The sequence below is a fragment of the Coenobita brevimanus genome, chromosome 57, assembly GCF_032717465.1.
Source record: "Coenobita brevimanus isolate Jiangsu-jjx chromosome 57, ASM3271746v2, whole genome shotgun sequence".
Taxonomy (NCBI): domain Eukaryota; kingdom Metazoa; phylum Arthropoda; class Malacostraca; order Decapoda; family Coenobitidae; genus Coenobita; species Coenobita brevimanus.
In genome coordinates this window covers 30,740,217-30,758,880 of record NC_137010.1, presented here as the reverse complement: position 1 = coordinate 30,758,880, position 18,664 = coordinate 30,740,217, and the positions used below count along the sequence as shown (strand labels likewise).

General features: G+C 40.9%; 1 protein-coding gene across 1 annotated transcript in view; it reads right to left on the bottom strand.

Moving 5' to 3' along the window:
* The window catches only part of Hel25E (ATP-dependent RNA helicase 25E), a 59,704-nt gene that overhangs the window by 24,660 nt on the left and 16,380 nt on the right, over positions 1–18,664 (bottom strand). Inside the window, exons 4-7 of the mRNA XM_080274249.1 lie at positions 18,149–18,425; positions 17,758–17,876; positions 12,894–13,025; positions 97–243 (exon numbers count right to left, since the gene is read on the bottom strand). Of these exons, the coding sequence (XP_080130375.1) occupies positions 97–243; positions 12,894–13,025; positions 17,758–17,876; positions 18,149–18,425 (675 nt within the window). The remainder of the gene's footprint in view (positions 1–96; positions 244–12,893; positions 13,026–17,757; positions 17,877–18,148; positions 18,426–18,664) is intronic.

Here is an 18,664-nt window from a genome sequence, read left to right as displayed (position 1 = left end):
CCCTCTTCATCATTCTCACTAACATTACAAGTTATATAAAAGCTTTCATTACAGACATACCAAATACAAACAGAACATGACAATTAAATATAACACCTTTTGGAAGTCCTTGAACTGCTGGTATCTGCTTAGTCGCTCTTCTTGTTGCATGGCACGATGGATGGCAATTGCAGGGAAGTTCTGTTCAACCAGGAGCTGTGCCAGAGCCATGCATCGCTGCACTGACTTCACAAAGATCACAACCTGAAAAAACAATAATCATGAGAGAGAGAGAGAGAGAGAGAGAGAGAGAGAAAAAAAAACTGACACTGTCAATTTAGAATAGGGCCAGTTTTTTGCTGTGCCATGGAAGTGATGGAAGCCTGCTGTAGAAATCGAGTACGCCAATCTCCTCATTATCCATAACTCGGTCAAAGTCACGTCAGATCAAGACGAAGTATCTCCTCCCAGCCCCTCTACGGGGGGTATACTCTAACCCCAAACAAAATCCTTAGTTAGGCTTCATTGTACATCATTTAGGTGTACGATAAACTGATAGAACAATGATTTAAGAGTTATACCCAACTTAACAACAACGATAGTGAAATTCACTTATAAGATAATTGTGGTGGCTGTGTATAACAATCCCGTGCAAACATGATACCTCCCACGCAAGCAGTCAGACATTTGAGCCAAGATAACCGCCTAGTGTTTACATTCAATGTAATTGTCTCTCTGTCATTCTGATTCACGTGTGCAAGACCAATGAAACGCCACTACTATTGTCAAATAAAAGGAACGATAACTTTTTATGTGAAATATTGAAACTTGCGACATGGAAATCATGCCTGGCAAGGATGTTACACCTCTACCGGTACTGGAAAATGCAGTGCTACTGAGAGTGCCGAGGGAAAGCCTAAAAGAGTAAGGTTTTATGAGATTTTAGGTTATGTGGTCCCTGATCCCCTCCCTATCCCCATTGAAACCATGTTATACTGACCTCAGTACAGTATATGAAAAATCGTTATGTGATGAGTTTTCATTCACATAACCCCATACTGAGGTGTGACTGTACTGAACAGTGAAAGCTTAATGACCTAATGATTAAGTGGTATGGTAATACATAAAATTATCCATATGAGTACAATACCTCCAGTTTAAACAGCAAGCATCGGCTGCTAGTGAGCAAGCCACGGGTAAATGAGCGTGAGTCTACCCCCTACTCACGCCTCCTGCTCACTGCATGATCAAGGGGGTGGCAGGGTGAGGTTTGGTGAGGCAACTGATAAGGAAGGGAAGCCACCACCAAAGATATGATCTTGTTTGTTTATTCACTAAACATACACTTTACTTAAAGCAGTAGTAGCACCTAACCAAATAAGTTCTTCCTGATTATCTATTTTTCTGATTACTTCTGGGATGGTAAATAAAAGCTTCTTGTTAAACCTGTTTCCCCCATGGTTTTTAGCAGCTCCATTGTTACAACTAGTTTGATTCGTCAGCATTTAATGGCAGAAGAGACTGTCCTAACCTGGTTGTTAACTAAACCTAACCTAACATAGCTTAACTACTACAAAATTTAGCCAAACTTAACCAAACCTAATCTGGGCTTCAGTAGGGAAATTGGGAAACAAAATCCACCCTTGAGTACATCGTGTAAGTTTCTTCCATTATGCTGGAAAAATCGTAGGTATGGTGTGATGATTATAACGGGGAAAATTTTTCAGAAAGAAACGGTAATTTCTATCTATCTATTGCCAGACGCCTCAATCCCGTTTGGGGTGGCCACAAACAAATCGCCTCCAAGTCGCCCTGTCCCCCACCATTTCACTCCCCTGCTCCCAACTCACACCCCCCTCTCTCATATACCTCTCCACCCCATCTCTCCATCTCATCCTCGGCCTCCCCCTCCTTCTTTCCCCCTCCACCTCACTCACATACACTCTCTTCGTCAGTCTTTCACCCTCCATCCTCTCCACATGGCCAAACCACCTCAGTGTGTTCCTCATAATGCTTCCTATCACATCCACATCAACACCACAACGCTCCTTTATATCCTCATTCGTCAGCCTGTCTCTCCATGTGACTCTACAGGCTCCTCTTAAATAACTCATTTCCACGGCTCTCACTCTTGACTTGTGTCTTTCCAACAACATCCAAGCTTCACTTCCGTACGTTAGAGTTGGTATCACAATACTGTCATGTAGTATCTTTTTCACTTCCATGTTCACTTCCCTGTTTCTTATCACTGCTTTCAAAGAACCAGCAACCTTTCTTCCCTGCTGTACCCATTCAAGCACTTCACCCTCCAAACCTCCATCCTTACTCATCACACTACCCAAGTACTTAAATGTACTCACATTTTCCAATTCCTCACCATCCAACCTCGATGTACATTCACTGACTTCACCTCTCTCAAAGACCATCACTTTACTCTTCCCTACATTCACCTTTAGATTCCGTTTCTTACACACTCTCTCAAACTCATCCACCAAGCCTTGCAGCTCCCCTTCGTCTTCACTCAACAACACAGTATCATCTGCAAACAACAGTACAGGGAGTTTCCAAACACTATCCTCTCTCACCAGGGCCACTCCAACATCCACTACCCTACCTTGTACCTCTTTTATTACCCCATCCATGTACAGATTGAACAACCATGGAGACATGACACATCCTTGTTTCAAACCAACTTTCAAAGAGAAAAATTCACTTAGTTCACCATCCACACGCACTGCAGCCTTCGCACCATCGTACATACTCTTCACAGCATTCAACAACTTCCCATCTACTCCATATATTCTTAACACTTTCCACAATCCTAGTCTATCCACCCTGTCATATGCTTTCTCCAAATCCATGAAAGCCGCATACAACTTCTTTCCCTTCTCTAGAAACTTTTCCACTAAAGATCTGAGAATGAATATCTGATCTACACAACCTCTTCCCTTCCTAAAGCCTCCCTGTTCTTCTCCAACTAATTTCTCTGTTCTTTCTCTAACTCTGTCAATAAGTATCCTACCATACACTTTTCCTATTATACTAAGAAGACAAATGCCCCTATGATTACCACATACTTCTTTTTCCCCTTTTCCTTTGTACAAGTGAATAATTATACCTGACTTCCAATCCTCCGGGACTCTACCTTCCTCCCAGGCCAATCTGCACATCTTCCACATCCATTCTACTACTATCTCTCCCCCATGCTTCAGCATTTCACCACACACTCCATCAATTCCTGGGGCTTTCCCCAATTTAACTTTCTTCATTGCTTCCACAACTTCTATCCTACTGATTTCTTCCTGTCTTCTCACCTCCCTCCTTCTCCCAGCCATTCCCCAGCCACTTATACTCGCATTACTTCCATCCTCCACGTTCAACAATTCCTTAAAGTGTTCTCTCCATCTGCTCACTTTCTCTCCCTTCTCCACTAGTAATCTACCATTTTTATCTTTCACTCCCCTGCTAACTTCACTTCCACCCTGTCTTACTTTTTTCACCTCTTTCCAGAACATTTTCTTACAGTCCCTCCACTTTACACTCAAATTCCTTCCAAATTCCTCATCCACTCTCTTCTTACTCTCTCTTACTAATCTTTTCACCTCTCTCTTTCTTTCTACATATAACTCTCTCTTCCGCCTCTCAACTTCTTCCACGCCCCTATTTCTCATCCATTCATTGTATGCTTTCTTCTTTTGTGCCACAGCCCGTTTCACCTCTTCAGTCCACCACGCTGTTCCTTGCACCCCCCTCCGTCTTCTCTTCCTTCCACACACCACATCACATGCTGCACATATTTCTTCTGTAAATATTCTACACACACCTTCCACGTCCCCCATCTGCTCCAATTCATATTATCACCTTCAAAGTAGTCAGAAAAATACAGGAAACAAACTAGAGGAAAATGAATTGAAATGGTAAGGTCTTTAGGCTGTAAGCTTAGAGGAAAATATAAGGGTTTCACAATTTTAAGGGACGAAATGTTAAGAAAATGTTTGCTAGTCAGAAAAAAAAATAGCTCTTTCATTCCACGTGTTCTTTGTCATGTTAGCATTCAGTTCAACATTCTTTGTTCAATTCAAGCTTTCCAACACATATTGGACCAACTGAGCATAGAGTTATTTCTGCTTAGAGTTAAGAGTTATTTTTTCTGCTTACAGTTAAGCATACACTTACTGATTTTTTTTGTTCATTCTTGTGTGAATGTGTGAAAGAAAGAGTATTAATACAAACAATAATGTGTTCCATTAACCCCATCATAGCTGCCGGCCTTTAACAATCCGTTACTGTATCAGTGTATGTGATGCTGAGTTAGGGCGAGCTATAAAAAACTGCAAACAATTATGGGAAGGAAAGGTCATTGGTATGTTTACATGACCCTACTCTACCAACCCAGTCAGTCACTTAATCTCAGATGTTTTTCCCCATATGTTTACATGTTAATGTAACCTGTGCCTTAATTTTATTCATTCTTCCATGAATCATATGAAATCACAGGACGGGTTGGGGGGGGGGGGACAGTCAGGTGTGCCACACGAGTCTTTTCACATCTGTATGGAAAAGAAATTGATTTTAGAACTTTGAAAATACAGTATGGGCCCCAGGCCAGCCATGGGAGCACACAAATTTCTGAGCCCACAGTCACTGAGGGGATGAACATAAACTTTCTTTACGCAGTGGAAGCACCTTACCAAATCAGTTCTTCCTGATAGTCTGTTGTATTTTCCTTATTTTTTCTGGGCTGGTAAATAAACATTTCTTGTTAAATCTGTTCATTCCCCATTGTTTTTAGCTGGTCTGCTGTGACATCTCGTTTGATTCATCAACGCATTGGCGGAAGGGATTGTTCTAAACTTGTCCTAACCCAGCTTGAATGTACCCAATAATTTAACCTAACCTAACCTCCAGTTGGGAAATTGGGAAAAGAAATCAACCTTTGAGTACGTTTTCTTCCACTGCGTTGGAAACAATCGTACATATGGCTGAAAGAACATGATGATAATAACATGAAGGACCAACTCTAATTAGTTGGAGAAGAACAGGGAGGCTTTAGGAAGGGAAGAGGTTGTGTAGATCAGATATTCATTCTTAGATCTTTAGTGGAAAAGTTTCTAGAGAAGGGAAAGAAGTTGTATGCGGCTTTCATGGATTTGGAGAAAGCATATGACAGGGTGGATAGACAAGGATTGTGGAAAGTATTAAGAATATATGGAGTAGATGGGAAGTTGTTGAATGCTGTGAAGAGTCAACTCAACATCACTGACACTGAAACAATAAAGTGTTGTTCAAGGCCGGCAGCTATGAAGGGGTTAATGGAATACATCATTGTTTGAATCAGTACGCTCTCTTTCACACATACACATAAGAAAGAACAAAAGAATGAGCAGTTAATGTACACTTAACTTTAAGGAGCAGAAGTACCTGTATGCTCAGTCGGTCGGAAATGTGTTGGGAACAGAGATATTGAACGAAGAATGTGAAATTAAATGCTGACTAAGAGTAATTCTTTTCTGATTAGCAAACAGTTTTATTCCATTTTGTCCCCTACAATTGTGAAACCCAAAAATTTTCATTTAAGCATACAGCCTAAAGACTTCACTAATTCAATTCCCAATGTCACTAACCACGGAAAAACTGCCACTCTTCACCATATTATTTACTTTTCGACACCAAAGTCGGTCAACTAAACCCCATACATTTTATGTGCTCTCTTTGTCACTAAAAGGAAGGGAGAAATTATAACAACATTTTACTCACTGCTACAAGGAAGAGACGCTTTAACCACTTCATTACTAACCCCCCCCCCAGCCGCTCCCCGCACCCCCCCTCAAACCGGATTTCTCATTCATTCCGCATGATCGTGGGGTAGTGTATCATTTATCCTTACACTGTTCCCTATCAGTTTATTTTTTTTTATTGCCAAATACATATTGACCATGAGATATATGTAACAAATTGTAGTAGTAGTAGTAGTAGTAACAGTAGTTGTAGTAGTAGTAACACGTATAGAAAATATACATACTGAACATAAATAAAAAGGTTTGTAATTATTTACCTTGTAGTAGTGTACACTGTAGGTGAGGTATGTAGTAGATAAGTCTGAGGCAGGTGAGGTACGTAGTAAGTAGACCCGAGGTAAGTGAAGCAGGTAAGGTAGGTGAGTAGGGTGGCACGCTCCGAGGCTGGTGTACCTGGTGCACTCCAAGGCAGGTGCACCGAGACAGGTGAGTGAATCACTGGGCGTGCCAGACCTGGAAGTGTTCAGGGGAACACAAACCAGGCTGTTGAGGGCAGGCAGGGCAATGTTTTCTGCTCAGCTTTGTCTTGCCCTCTCTGTGACATATCTTGCAGCGCTTCTGAGGCCGCCTGTTTTTCTCAGTGGCAGGAATGGTCAACAGTTCATGGCACTGAGTAGCCCCTGCAGCCCCACCACTCTGCCTTTTCTTCTTCTTGGGGGATTTTTCTTCTTTGACCAGACATAAGGCAGCATATCCCACTGAGCACTGGGAGAGGAGTTCATGGGTCACCAGCTTGACAAAGTCCCCAAATTCAATCCACTTCATATCAGGGTGCAGATTCATGTAGATTGTTCTAACGTTTGACAGCATGCGTGAAATCATATGTAGTCCAATCTTCTTGAAACATGCATATGATTTACGAGTGGGATCAGTGGGCTCCAATAGTTGGTCTACCAAATCCACAGACCCCATCTGCTCGTTGTACTTCTGGATTGGCCTTGGTTTTTTATATATTCCTTCTTGCCTCCCTTCAGGTAACGTGTTCTCTCCACAAACCCTGCCTCGTACTTGGTGGTTTTTACACTGACACATTTTGTGTCTCTAAACTTCACAAGAAGGGTGTTGTCATTCCTTGAGAATAGTGCTTGGCCCTTCTGCAGTACTTCATTTCTCACAATTTGGGGGACTCCTCTAGTTGCACGTATAGTGCCTGTCATGAAAGTCTCTCTCTAGTAAGTACTGGGCAAGGTGCAAGGAAGAGTAACAGTTGTCTAGCACCACATGCCTTCCCTTCTTCAGGAGGTCACCCATGAGGAAAACTGGTACTCGCTCAGACTTGCCCAAGGCAGACAGGTCTGGACTCCAATATCAGGTCATACAGGCGCGGTGTATATAAGCAAAAGTTCCACGTGTATCCTCTGGCACTAGGGGAGCTAGGGCATAGTGCAAAAAGTTTCAGCCCAAACCACTTTCTCTTGGTTTTGATATATTGCCTGATGTGTAGCCGGCCTTTGTAGAGGATGAGGGATTCGTCAACAGCAAAATTCTCCCCAGCAGAAAAGTACAGCATGCATTTTTCCTGCAGCATAATAAGGAAGGTGGACATTCTTGTAACAGGCTTCTTGACATCTCCATCATCAGGGTGTGAGTATCGGATAAAATGCTGGATTTGTGAAAACCTATTCCTACTCATTATTGCTGAGGTAAACACAGGTGGGCCTTGGCAGAGTAATGAGGTGCTCCAATAGTCCGAGATTTTTGGTAATTTGTTGAGTCCCATCAACAGTTGCAAACAAATGAATACATTCATCTCATCCTCGTGAACATCCCTCCATTTCTTCCCCATAAATTTGTTAGGCTTGATGTGTGGGTTTTCTCTGAAGAATTTGTGTGCCCGCTCATTCATCCACAAACACAAGGATTGGACTAGATCATTGGTGACAAACAGCTGAAAACAGTCCAAGGGACTCACTGCATGTGCTTGATGATAATCAATAATGGCTGGATGCACATCGGGAAAGTCATCAACAACGTTAGGCAAAGGGCTGGGTCATTGGTCTGCAAAGGGATCTGCCATAAGTGTGAATCCTGGAGTAGCAGGGCCTGGTAATAATGGTGACACAGATGAACTAGTGTCGGAAGCGTGACTTTCCTCCTCACTATCGTCATCACTGCTCACTGCACTGTCATTTTCAGGCATATAATCTTCGTCTCAGTCAGACTGAGTCTCATTGTCATCTGACCCCTCCAGTTAACTATCCCATTCCATTTCCACATCACTTTCACTATCAGACGACGCCATGGCACCTCCTCTCATGAGAAAACGCGGTAACTGTCCTGCAAGCACGTGTTCCTCTCCTTCCCTCCCTCTCCCCCCCCCCACCCGTGGGTACAGCAAGGCTGGACTCGCTGATGGGCAACCATGAGCTCTGATACCAACAGTCACATTTGTTCTATATCACATTATATATAACATATAACAAAATCAAAATATATATTAAACAATATGCCCCCACACAAAATGAGCCCATTGGCATAAATCTATGACACATGCCAGAGCCATAACAAGGGTGCATGACGTCAGAGCTAGTTGCCATTGAGTCACAACATGTGCCATCATTATTTCAGCCCAAACCGAGCATTAGGCTTCTCTGAATGTCCCTATATAACTCATGTATATGCCCGTATACATAAGCGAATTCGGCTTCTCAGCCGAATTTTATTTATGTATGTGGGCGTATACATGTGTGGAATTCGGTAATGAAGAGGTTAATATAGTTAATGAGAATAAAAAATTGGGAGGCTGAGTCAACCATCTCGGTTTTGGGACGGTTAGTATTCTTTCCTTCCTTAAATATTGATAAGCTTTATTTTACATCCATTTCATGTATTTGTTCATCAGAACAAAAATAAATAGTGTTATGAGAAACATGTAACGATTCTTCATTAAGAAATGTTAGCACGACACGGCTGAAGAGCGTACGTTACGATTATAAACAATAACAAACTCACGTGTGTCCACTGCCCCGCTGGACCTACTGTACATAAATCATGGAAAACCGTTGCAGAGAAAAATGGACAGTGCCTAGACTGAAGTATTTCGTGAAGTCTAAAGGAATACCCTATTCAGGGTACACCACTGGCATGTTGTTTTGACTTTTTGTACAATATTTTGGAGCCCACGGTATCGTCGGATTTCGGCCGGCGATCTCGTCTCTGCACGATTTCGGCTTTAAACATTGTACAATTTTCATATGAAAAACTTCACAGATTTTCTTCAGCATTTTGGAGATGAAGCATTGTTCCTTTAGAAAACTAAATTATATTGGTTTAAAACAAAAGGTGTAGCTAGAGACTTGTAAATACAGTAGAACCTCTTTGGTTCGGACCCCTTTAATCCGGATTTCTGTTAATTCGGACAAAATTTAAAAATACTAAACTCCAAAAATATGTTGAAAGTAATTCTAAAGTCATATTCAGTTTCAGCGCGGAAAGCGATCGTCATTCGTTTAGTCTCGGATCACGCTAGGTCGCAACATGGGCGCCTGTTTAAACACACACTAGCATTCGTTCCATCAACTAGTTCACCAACCATTTATATTTTTACACTGTATTTCAAAAGTTAATCCTCCTTACCATGCCCCTTAATGCAAGTGTAGCTTCTGCAATGAATAAAAGTGTTAAAAGAGGGAGTTTGCTTACACAAAAATGGGTCAGAATATTCTACAGTGATTAGTGATTACTGTAGGTTATTTTTTGTACTTAAATGTGCTTTACTTGTACATCAAACATTAGCTTCTTGCCCATATGGGCGTTATCAATATGCCAAAGATGACAATGTATTTTTTGCCTACATAAGTTTTATTTTTATTCCAAATATTACAGTTAATTAATTAATTTTTTTTTTTGCCTACACGAGCCTTAGTCACTACAATTTAAAATGTAGGCTAGTTTCTTGTCATGGCCTTACCTGTAAATTATGCAATACAAAACTATCGTACATGATTAGTTTTGTTATTTTAGTATCCTTTCATCTTTTGCAGTTACATAGGGTTGACATATGCAACATATGTTAATAATTAACAAACATACCATATGTAGATAGTTTTAGGTATGAACTGGAGATTACCCTGATGGTCCGGACAATCTGCTAATTCGGACAAACCTTCCCCCCATATGGTCCGAATGAGAGAGGTTCTACTGTATGTGATGAATGCTGTCACACCTGGTGCGCTTTCACGGCTTCTGTAGTAACATTTTCCTGCATGTATCGCATTAAAGCATATCTAGAAAATTAGTATAACTACTGTACTAAAGAATAATATCATGAAGAGCTTATGTACGGTATATCAATAACTATCACGGGTGAGATTTTTAAAGACATGCGACTTCTGTGGTCTCTGCATGAGTAGCCCGACTTCCATGTTGGATTAGCTGGCGATCAATGGCAACTCTCGAGTTAGTGACGGTGGGAATTCGTATTCATCTAGTTTGTTTTCCATATTTTTCTATTTTGAAGGTGGTAAATTATCTCCTCTTGCTGAAAGATTTCTTCCTTTATCATCAGGCTCTTTAAGCCATATCTACGACTGTTTCCAGCATAATGGAAGAAACTTAACGTACTAAAAAGTGGATTTCGCTTCCCAATTTTCCAACTGGAACCCAGGTTAGGTTAGGTTAAATTATTAGGTAGTTAAAAAAGTTTAGGCCAGGTTAAGTTATCAGTAGCCTCACCATACTCCACCCTAGCACCCTTGTGATCGAGTTGTGAGCAGGAGGTGTGGGTGGAGGCACACACGCTCGTTTACACGTGCCTCGCTCGCTACCAACCAAATGTTCCTGTTTAACCCCTTAACTGCAAGGCGTCACAAAATTTGGGGGCAAGGGATCATACCGCAGGGAGTCACTTTAGTGATTCTGTGTTATTTTGAATCTGCCCGGGCTTTCAAGTAGTGGCTTGTATCATCTATCAGTACCACCAGTGTCCAGCTATAGTCAGTTCTGCTAATGTCATCTGCACTCCCATCCATTGTTGACAATTTAGCCATTTTCCCCCCTGTCCTTGACTCCCCTCCTTACCTCCCCTCCATTACCCTCTCCTCCCACCTGCCGAACTGTGATACACTACACAAATCCTGGACGGATTTTTCCACTCATTTTATCCATTGAAATGTGCGCTATGCCCTATTCTTACACACAATTATATATAAAAGAAAGAGAAAAGGTAATTGATACTGCCATATGCCTGGAATGGGATAATTATCACCTGGCAACACTCCACGTGCACTCGTTCGCTAATTTTCCCTGTTTATTTCCCCTTGAAATATGCCGTATGACCTATTCTCGTAGCAAAAATATATATAAGATAGGAAAGGAGAAGCCTAAGTGATATTTACATTCACATGGAACTACCGAATTTATTATGTATTGTGTAGCTTTCCTGCCAATCATTTCATAGCATATAAATTTGCAGCTGTCACCACGTTGACATTGTCAACCCTTCCCTGCCCATAATACGCCACATCATTCAGTTTACTGTTGTCTTTCAAGAGGAAACCACGTCCAATTCGCACCTGTCCTTAGCCCCCTGCAAAGGGCCCTATGACCTCTACCCCTACTAAACCTCATGTGAGAAGGGGTAAAGGGCTAAGTGACTTTGATGTGGAACATGAATTGGCTAATTTATCAATGATAACGATGGACAGTGACTCCGATCTTTCTGGTGACTCTAAAACAGTGCAAGTGGAAATGTAAATAATGTGTAAATAGCAAGAGAAAGCAATGAATGTAAATATAACTGAACAGTGGAAAATAGTTCTATACGTTACTGCAAGTGACAGTGCATAACATAGTGTAAATAAAATAGAAATGTAAATAACGTAAATAATAAAGAGAATGTAAATTGAAATGCAAATAGTTAGTAATATAAGAATACGAGTATAAATACTTGGAGTAATGAAAGCGAAAGTGAAACCTTTGCTCTAGCGTGTATAAATACTTGGAGTAACGAAAGTGAAAGCTTCGCTCTCCACGCCAGTTTACTGAACGAGAAAGTGAATGCCTGGAGTGAAAATAAACTACTAGTACTGAAAGAAACTCATGGATAAATATTGTATACATAAATAAGTGTAATAAAGTACTAGGGATATAAAGTGTGAGTGTGTTTATGAATAATAAATGACAGCTCCGCCTCAAAATACCATCGGGGAACGAGTGTAGGTGGAAAGCTCATATGCGCACGTAATTTACGTTGCTTTCACAGTTTTTTTGCAGGGGAATATGGATTCCAAACTACTTGAATTCATAGAATAGTGTTTGTAGTTATAATATCAGGCAGTGGTAACCATATTACAGGGTATCGGGAAGTGTAAGTGGAGACTTTGTTACCCAAATGTCTCCACAAGTCCTAAGGTAGTCAACGAAGGCTCAACAAACATCCCACGAAAAAGCTGAAGGTTTGTGCCATATGCTTATAAAATTATAATATTCTAGGACAAATAAATGATTTTTGGCTAATATTTTTAAAAAGTCAGTCGGAGCGTGATTATCCTCGCGGGACGTGAACGGCACACTCCCGACATCCCCGCGGTTAGGGGCTTAAACCGGAGCTATCATACAGATAATTCTATGTATTACTGTACCACTGAACCATCTGGTCACGGCCCGGATATACCGAAAGCTGGATAATCAAGCATTCACTGTAAATGGATTCCTGGTGTACAGGAAACCATTTGGCCTGTCACTCAGTGTTGAGTCACCTATACACAGAAAAAAAAGAGGAAAAAATGAAGGACAGAAGAGGAAGGAAGGAAAAAAGGAAGGAAGAGAGGAAAGGGCAGTAACCCGAGAGCAGCACTACATCGAGTGAGTGGGTGGTGAGTGCCCCCATCTACCACTATGATCAGTAAACAGCACATATATTATAAAACTGAAAGGGCAGCCATAGCAATGTGAATTTGAATGATTAAAATTCAGGAACATGATAGCAAGTGAAGCCACTATGCACAAGGTCTCATCCCATGAGAAATGGATAAACCTGAATCATGATGAAACTGGCATTTTGGAATTTATTCTTAACATGGCTCATTTCAGCCCTATTTACAACTTCTCAAGTACAAAAGTGAAATCTGATTAGACTACTGGGTTCTAAAGAGTATAAACACATTATCCTCTCACCTGATTAAACTCAAGTGCATCAAGAAGCTCAAAAAGTTTGCGGTTCTTCTCATTTTCCTTGATCTTGACATAGTGTTGCTGAAGGCCATGCAGAGTCAGCTTGGCTTCATCATCAACGTAAACTTCCATCGGCTATGAGAAGAAAACAGAAAATACTGCAATGAAAAGAACAGGATTACACAGGCATGGACTCTGGCCTCTATTGGGAAAACAAGATGGTACCACCATGCTGCGAAACTGATTTAAAAAAAAAAAAAAAAAAAAAAAAAAAAAAAAAGTGATACATTTATGCTAAGGTGAACCCAATAATGTATTATAAAATGAGTAAACAGGTCAATTAGTTAATAATGAGGAAAAAATAAAGAAAAAAGTGCTTGAACACATTTTTCTGAACTAAAATCCCTTATTACCTTTATAAGCAAAGTAATGCAGTTTTGACTTATTTTGCCAAACTAATAAAGTTGGGATAACAACTAAACCCATATATGCCATCATACAGAACCCAGTCTGTAATGCCACCTCCTTTACTAGCAATGTCAAAATGGTTTGTCCAGTCCTAATGCCAACCCCTTCAAGCCATACTCCAGAGGCACTTTTATCACCCTTCCCAAAACTCTCTCAGTCTGTCAGTCCTCAGTAGGATGCGCAGTGGCAAAACATGATTCTGGATCAAAATGAAGGGGGTAAAAGTAAAATAATGTTAATTTCTGACTCCAAAACTGTTTTGTAATAAATATTAAGCAACTTTAAAAGGTGTTAATTCATCTATGAAAAAGGGTGTTAATTCATCACAGTTATTAAAACACCACTAACCCTCTTGTGACCGAAGTAACCAGTTGCATCCAACAGCAGCTGTGCACACAGCACACACACACACCCTCAATGTGAGGGACCTACAATCAACCCCCCCCCTCCCAAAATAGCCACATGCCAAAAGTTTACACAATATTTAACTGTACTTAGTTTTCCATCTCCCTCCAATATTTTCTACCCTAAAACAGACATGAACAGCTCTCCTTCCTGTTGGTACTGTAAACAAGACTAGCTGAGGCAAAATGAATACAAGTACTGTACAGTAGTTATTCCACTATATCTATTCTTCACTTCACTTTTTGACAAATACAATTATTTCACAATACTGTACCGTGCTGTGAGAAAATTATATTTTCCCTTCCTATACAATGGTAAACCAATTTCAGTGACTCAGTTAGGATTGATTTTTTGAAAGGAAATTTTATCATGTCTCAGGCCACAGCTGCTGCTGCTTGTGGTGACAAAATTCTGTAATTTATAATCCATTTATTCTGCTTCCTGTATTTTTCAGTCTACTGCCATACTTCTTTTTTGCCAATATTCTCGAAGAGTTGCACTTCCAATTAGTGGTGTGAACAAGACTAGCTGAGTAAAAAGCATTTATATACCAAACATGATTATTTCATTGGCTGCAACCTGCATCATTTTGGAATGGGCAATTGAATTTTGGTTGGATGTTATCTTCGTCGAACGGCCACGAGCAGTTGGAATTTGCATTATCTCTATCACAAGAGGGTTAAAGACTAACCCGATTACCACTCCAAGTGGTAAAAAACAACCAAACTGAATGGAAAGCTGTTGCCCACGATATAAAAAATATTCTAAATAACTTTATGTGGCAGAATGGGAGAAACAACTATCAGCCAAACATGACATACACCTGTAGTTTCAGCTCTCCCTCTAATCATCCCCTTGCTTAAAGAAATTCATTACCAGGGTTTCATATTGGGTGGTAGTCTGATGCTTTACCTGACTGTAAAGCAGCAAGTGGGGATGCCCAGATACCATCCACTCCCTTGATGTAGTACTCCTACTTCATCCATCATGTAAATCATTCTTTTCTGTGTCTGTCTTGCTCTCTTCCTATTCCTTCCATCATTTCTGTCACTGCTCATTACTGCTTTTTCCAATTCAGATGACTTTATACTAAGCGACAAGCCAAACAGTTTCCTTAACTTGCGAAATAAATTACAATGATGAGTGGTAACCATATAACCAAATTAATGGAGTCATGTGGAGCCTACTATAGTGACCTTGTTAACTGGATGGAGTTGCAAAAGTGGCTTCCACTGACGAACCAAACTTTCATATGCATCCCCACACCTTGCTGTGGGAAGGTGCTGTCAGCTGCAGAGGAACATCAGTTCCCTGCACGGGACAATCCTGCAGGGGCTGCTGCTTGCCTGTGGTTGATATATTTGCTCGGTCAGACACACTAGGGTAGCACAAAAACATGACAGAGGAACAGTCTGCAATAGCAGTTATCTTGTGCCGCCTTGAAGAGTGAATCCTCCGAGCTAGGAGCAACAGACCATATAGCTCAGCTGGGCAAGGAGAGTTCCATGGAAAGACTGCTACTTCTCACCAGAAATATACTACAGTAATCCCTTAATTCACGAGAACTTTTTTCACATGATATCGGTTATCCACAAATTTTCCGTACAATAATTAAAACGGAAAATTATAGTATTCAAATAAATAATTTTAATATACTGTATGAAACAAATAAAATATAAAAATGCCTACCCGCTGCCCGTGTGCATACGTGTGTGTGTGCACGCGCGTGCGCGTGCACACGAACGTGGGAGGTCGGTCTACCATGCACCACAGTGTCAGTTTGAATCCGACGGTCGAACCGTGCGTGACTCGCAAATCGTTATTTGTGGCTTATTTTTCTGCCCTCCAGTAATTGCTTGCCTTGTTTGCCAACATGGGGCCTAAGCATAGTGCTAGTGATGCATGTGGTAACACACCAAAACGGACTCGTAGAGTGATGTCGCTGACAGAGAAAGTTAAAGTGCTGGACAAACTTAGGGAAGGAATGTCGGCGACAATTCGCCATCAGGACGATTCCCCATCATTTATTTACATACCAGTTTATTTAGCAAGTACACTAGTTTTTTACTTATATGAGTTATAAAATCCCCCTGAAAATTAGTTATTAAAGTATTAAGTAATCAACAATAAGTACAGTATATTTATAGAATGAAGGGAAATCGTCTAGGGTGCAAATTGTCCTCACGGGGAATCATCCATGTTTTGACAGTGAATTGACTTGACGGTGCTTGTCAGCTTTCAGTGTCAAATTTCTTACATTTCTGTTGTTTTTCAAACTTTATGCTAGTTTATTAGGTGTATCTAGTGCATAAACAGTATTATTTAGATGTAATACACCTAATACACATGCATAATTACGTGCACACATGGGCAGAACGTGTATGTGAATTTACCACATACGCAAAGGGTCTGGGAACGTAACCCTCGCTAGAATTAAGGGGTTACTGTACACTGGTGTGGGCTCGAAAGTCCAACCCTACAGTCATGAGGTAAAGTGCTACCACTGAGCCATTCTGGCCCCTTAGAAATATTTCAACTCAAACTATCAACAGGTATCCTTTAAGTATCAAACTCTGGCTACCACTTCCTCTCAGCCACTACAAACATAAATGATGCAAAGAAAATATGACATAAGTGTACCAGTTTCAAGCATTCTTGTTCTTTATATTCAATTTTCTACAGTACTAACTTATTGCTTTTCCAGTACCAAGACACTTGACAGATAGCTTAATCAATGACAAATTCATGGTGACCCTATGGGCATCAGCTTTGTTGCCAGGTATAGTAATCAGAACATGACTAGATCAGTATCTAACCCAAACCAAGTATTCCTATGATTACCACACCTCTTCTGCTAATTTTGGAGGAGCACAAAGGTGGCAATTTGAGATGGTATATATGGTATTCCCTAGTAACATCACCAAATGTTTCCTAACACCATTTTAGTTAACTACCTCCCTGATGCAGCATAAGCTTCCCCCCCTCCCCTACAACACCCCCAAACCTTCTGCCATGGGGTAGGAAGGTGTATTCCTCCTGCCGCGCCAGACTTGGCAGATGGCATGCACTCCGCAAAGCAGCAGTCAATCGAGAGGTCTGTTTACCCCTCCACTTGCTTGAGACATCCCTTCCTTCAGTCGGCTAGTCTCCTCTGCAGTCTTGCTGGTCGACTTGTGATTTCTTGAGCGATGATAATGTGGTGATTTAGGATTGGGGAGAGGATCAGGGATAGTGAGTTGGATGGGTGGAAAGGAATTAGGACTGGAAAGGATCAACAGGATATCTGAGACTTTGTGATTAGGATTCAGGCTAGATGCATAAGGTCAGGAATAAGAAAATATAGTCTTGAGGCTTTTTGTATTAACACCACTTGCCACGGTGCAGAGAAAATTAAGTAGATGCACCATAACTCAGCTGGAGTGCGAATCAAGAAGCGATACTCGTAGAGAGGAGGTGCTGGGAAAGTTGTGGTGGATGTTTCTCTTTTGTATCACAGCTGTCTCAGGACAGGATCTCACTTTGATGAAGTGTGACAAGGTAAGGATGGGACAGGTTTCAATGATACTGGCATGGAAATGATACTGGGACAATGGCAATGACTATGGTGATGACTGAAGTTTTCAAGGAACACTTTATGTTTCTGTGATGGTGTGTGTAATATGGTGTTGATAAAACTGTAGTTCGGTGTAAGTTAAATGATCGAAGAACTATCGACTGGTTGGTCATGTGTCAGATGGGATGGATGAATCAATGAACTAACTGCTGGTGAGGTGAGAGTGGCTGACAGTGCATGATCTTTCTAACTGTGGGTAGCTGACTGGTGCAAAGATGTTACTGAGAATGGGGAGTGGATGATAGCTTGAACTACTCTTCATCCAGGTGGCAACAGGATGAATCAGGAAATCTGAGGCTGAACCAATTTCCATCCATGTCCCAAGATGCTGTTAGGGGCAAAGCGGAGTTGTACGAGATACAAGAAGACTTCAGTAATTACATCTTGCATGAATTTCTTGCACACAGGGCGGATGTCCTTGCTGAGGGTGGCACTGAACATCATCACTTGCTTCTCATGAGGAGTATTACGGAAAATCTCTTGCACATCACGCCTCATATCTGCAATACATTATCAAATGAATCAATGATTTGCAAAATAATAATTCTGCTAATGCACAATCAAAAATTTTACAAAACTACCAGATGATCACCATCACAATAATGCATGAAAGTAACAAATTAAAAACCTTATCATCCTACTTGGTCTCAGTGCTACTTTTAGTTGTGTTTTCAGTGTGAAGTTTAAGTAATTCAAACTGGCAAAAACTTTAGTGTACTTTCCCAGTTCTCATCTAAATTTGTTTAACAAAACTCATGCAGTTCAAACTCACCTAGCTGCTCCAGCATCTTGTCACACTCATCCAAAACGAAATGTTTCAGGTTCCGGAGATTCAGTTTTTTGTTGCGTACTAAGGAGAGGACGCGCCCTGGGGTACCCACCACCACATGGGGACAGTTGCTCTTCAGGGTCTCCTCATCCTTCTGAATGTTCAGCCCTCCAAAGAACACACCCACTTTCACGGTTGGCATGTACTTGCTGAAGCGTTCATATTCTTTGGCAATCTGATAGGCCAGCTCTCGTGTGTGACACATGACCAATACAGAAACCTGGTGATCAAATGAAATTGTTAGAAACAAACCTGGTAATTTAGGAGAGAGTTCATATTCTTCATTTCAGACAGTTGTCATTTTGCTTTATGTATGCCAGAGTACAGTTAATACTTAAAATTTTTAAATCTGGGACACAGTACCTTTATAGCAGCAATGGAATAATAGCATCCAATATGTTCCACAATTTACTTTTAAAAGAGGGGGGAGGGGATAATAATGGTGTCGGCATTACTACG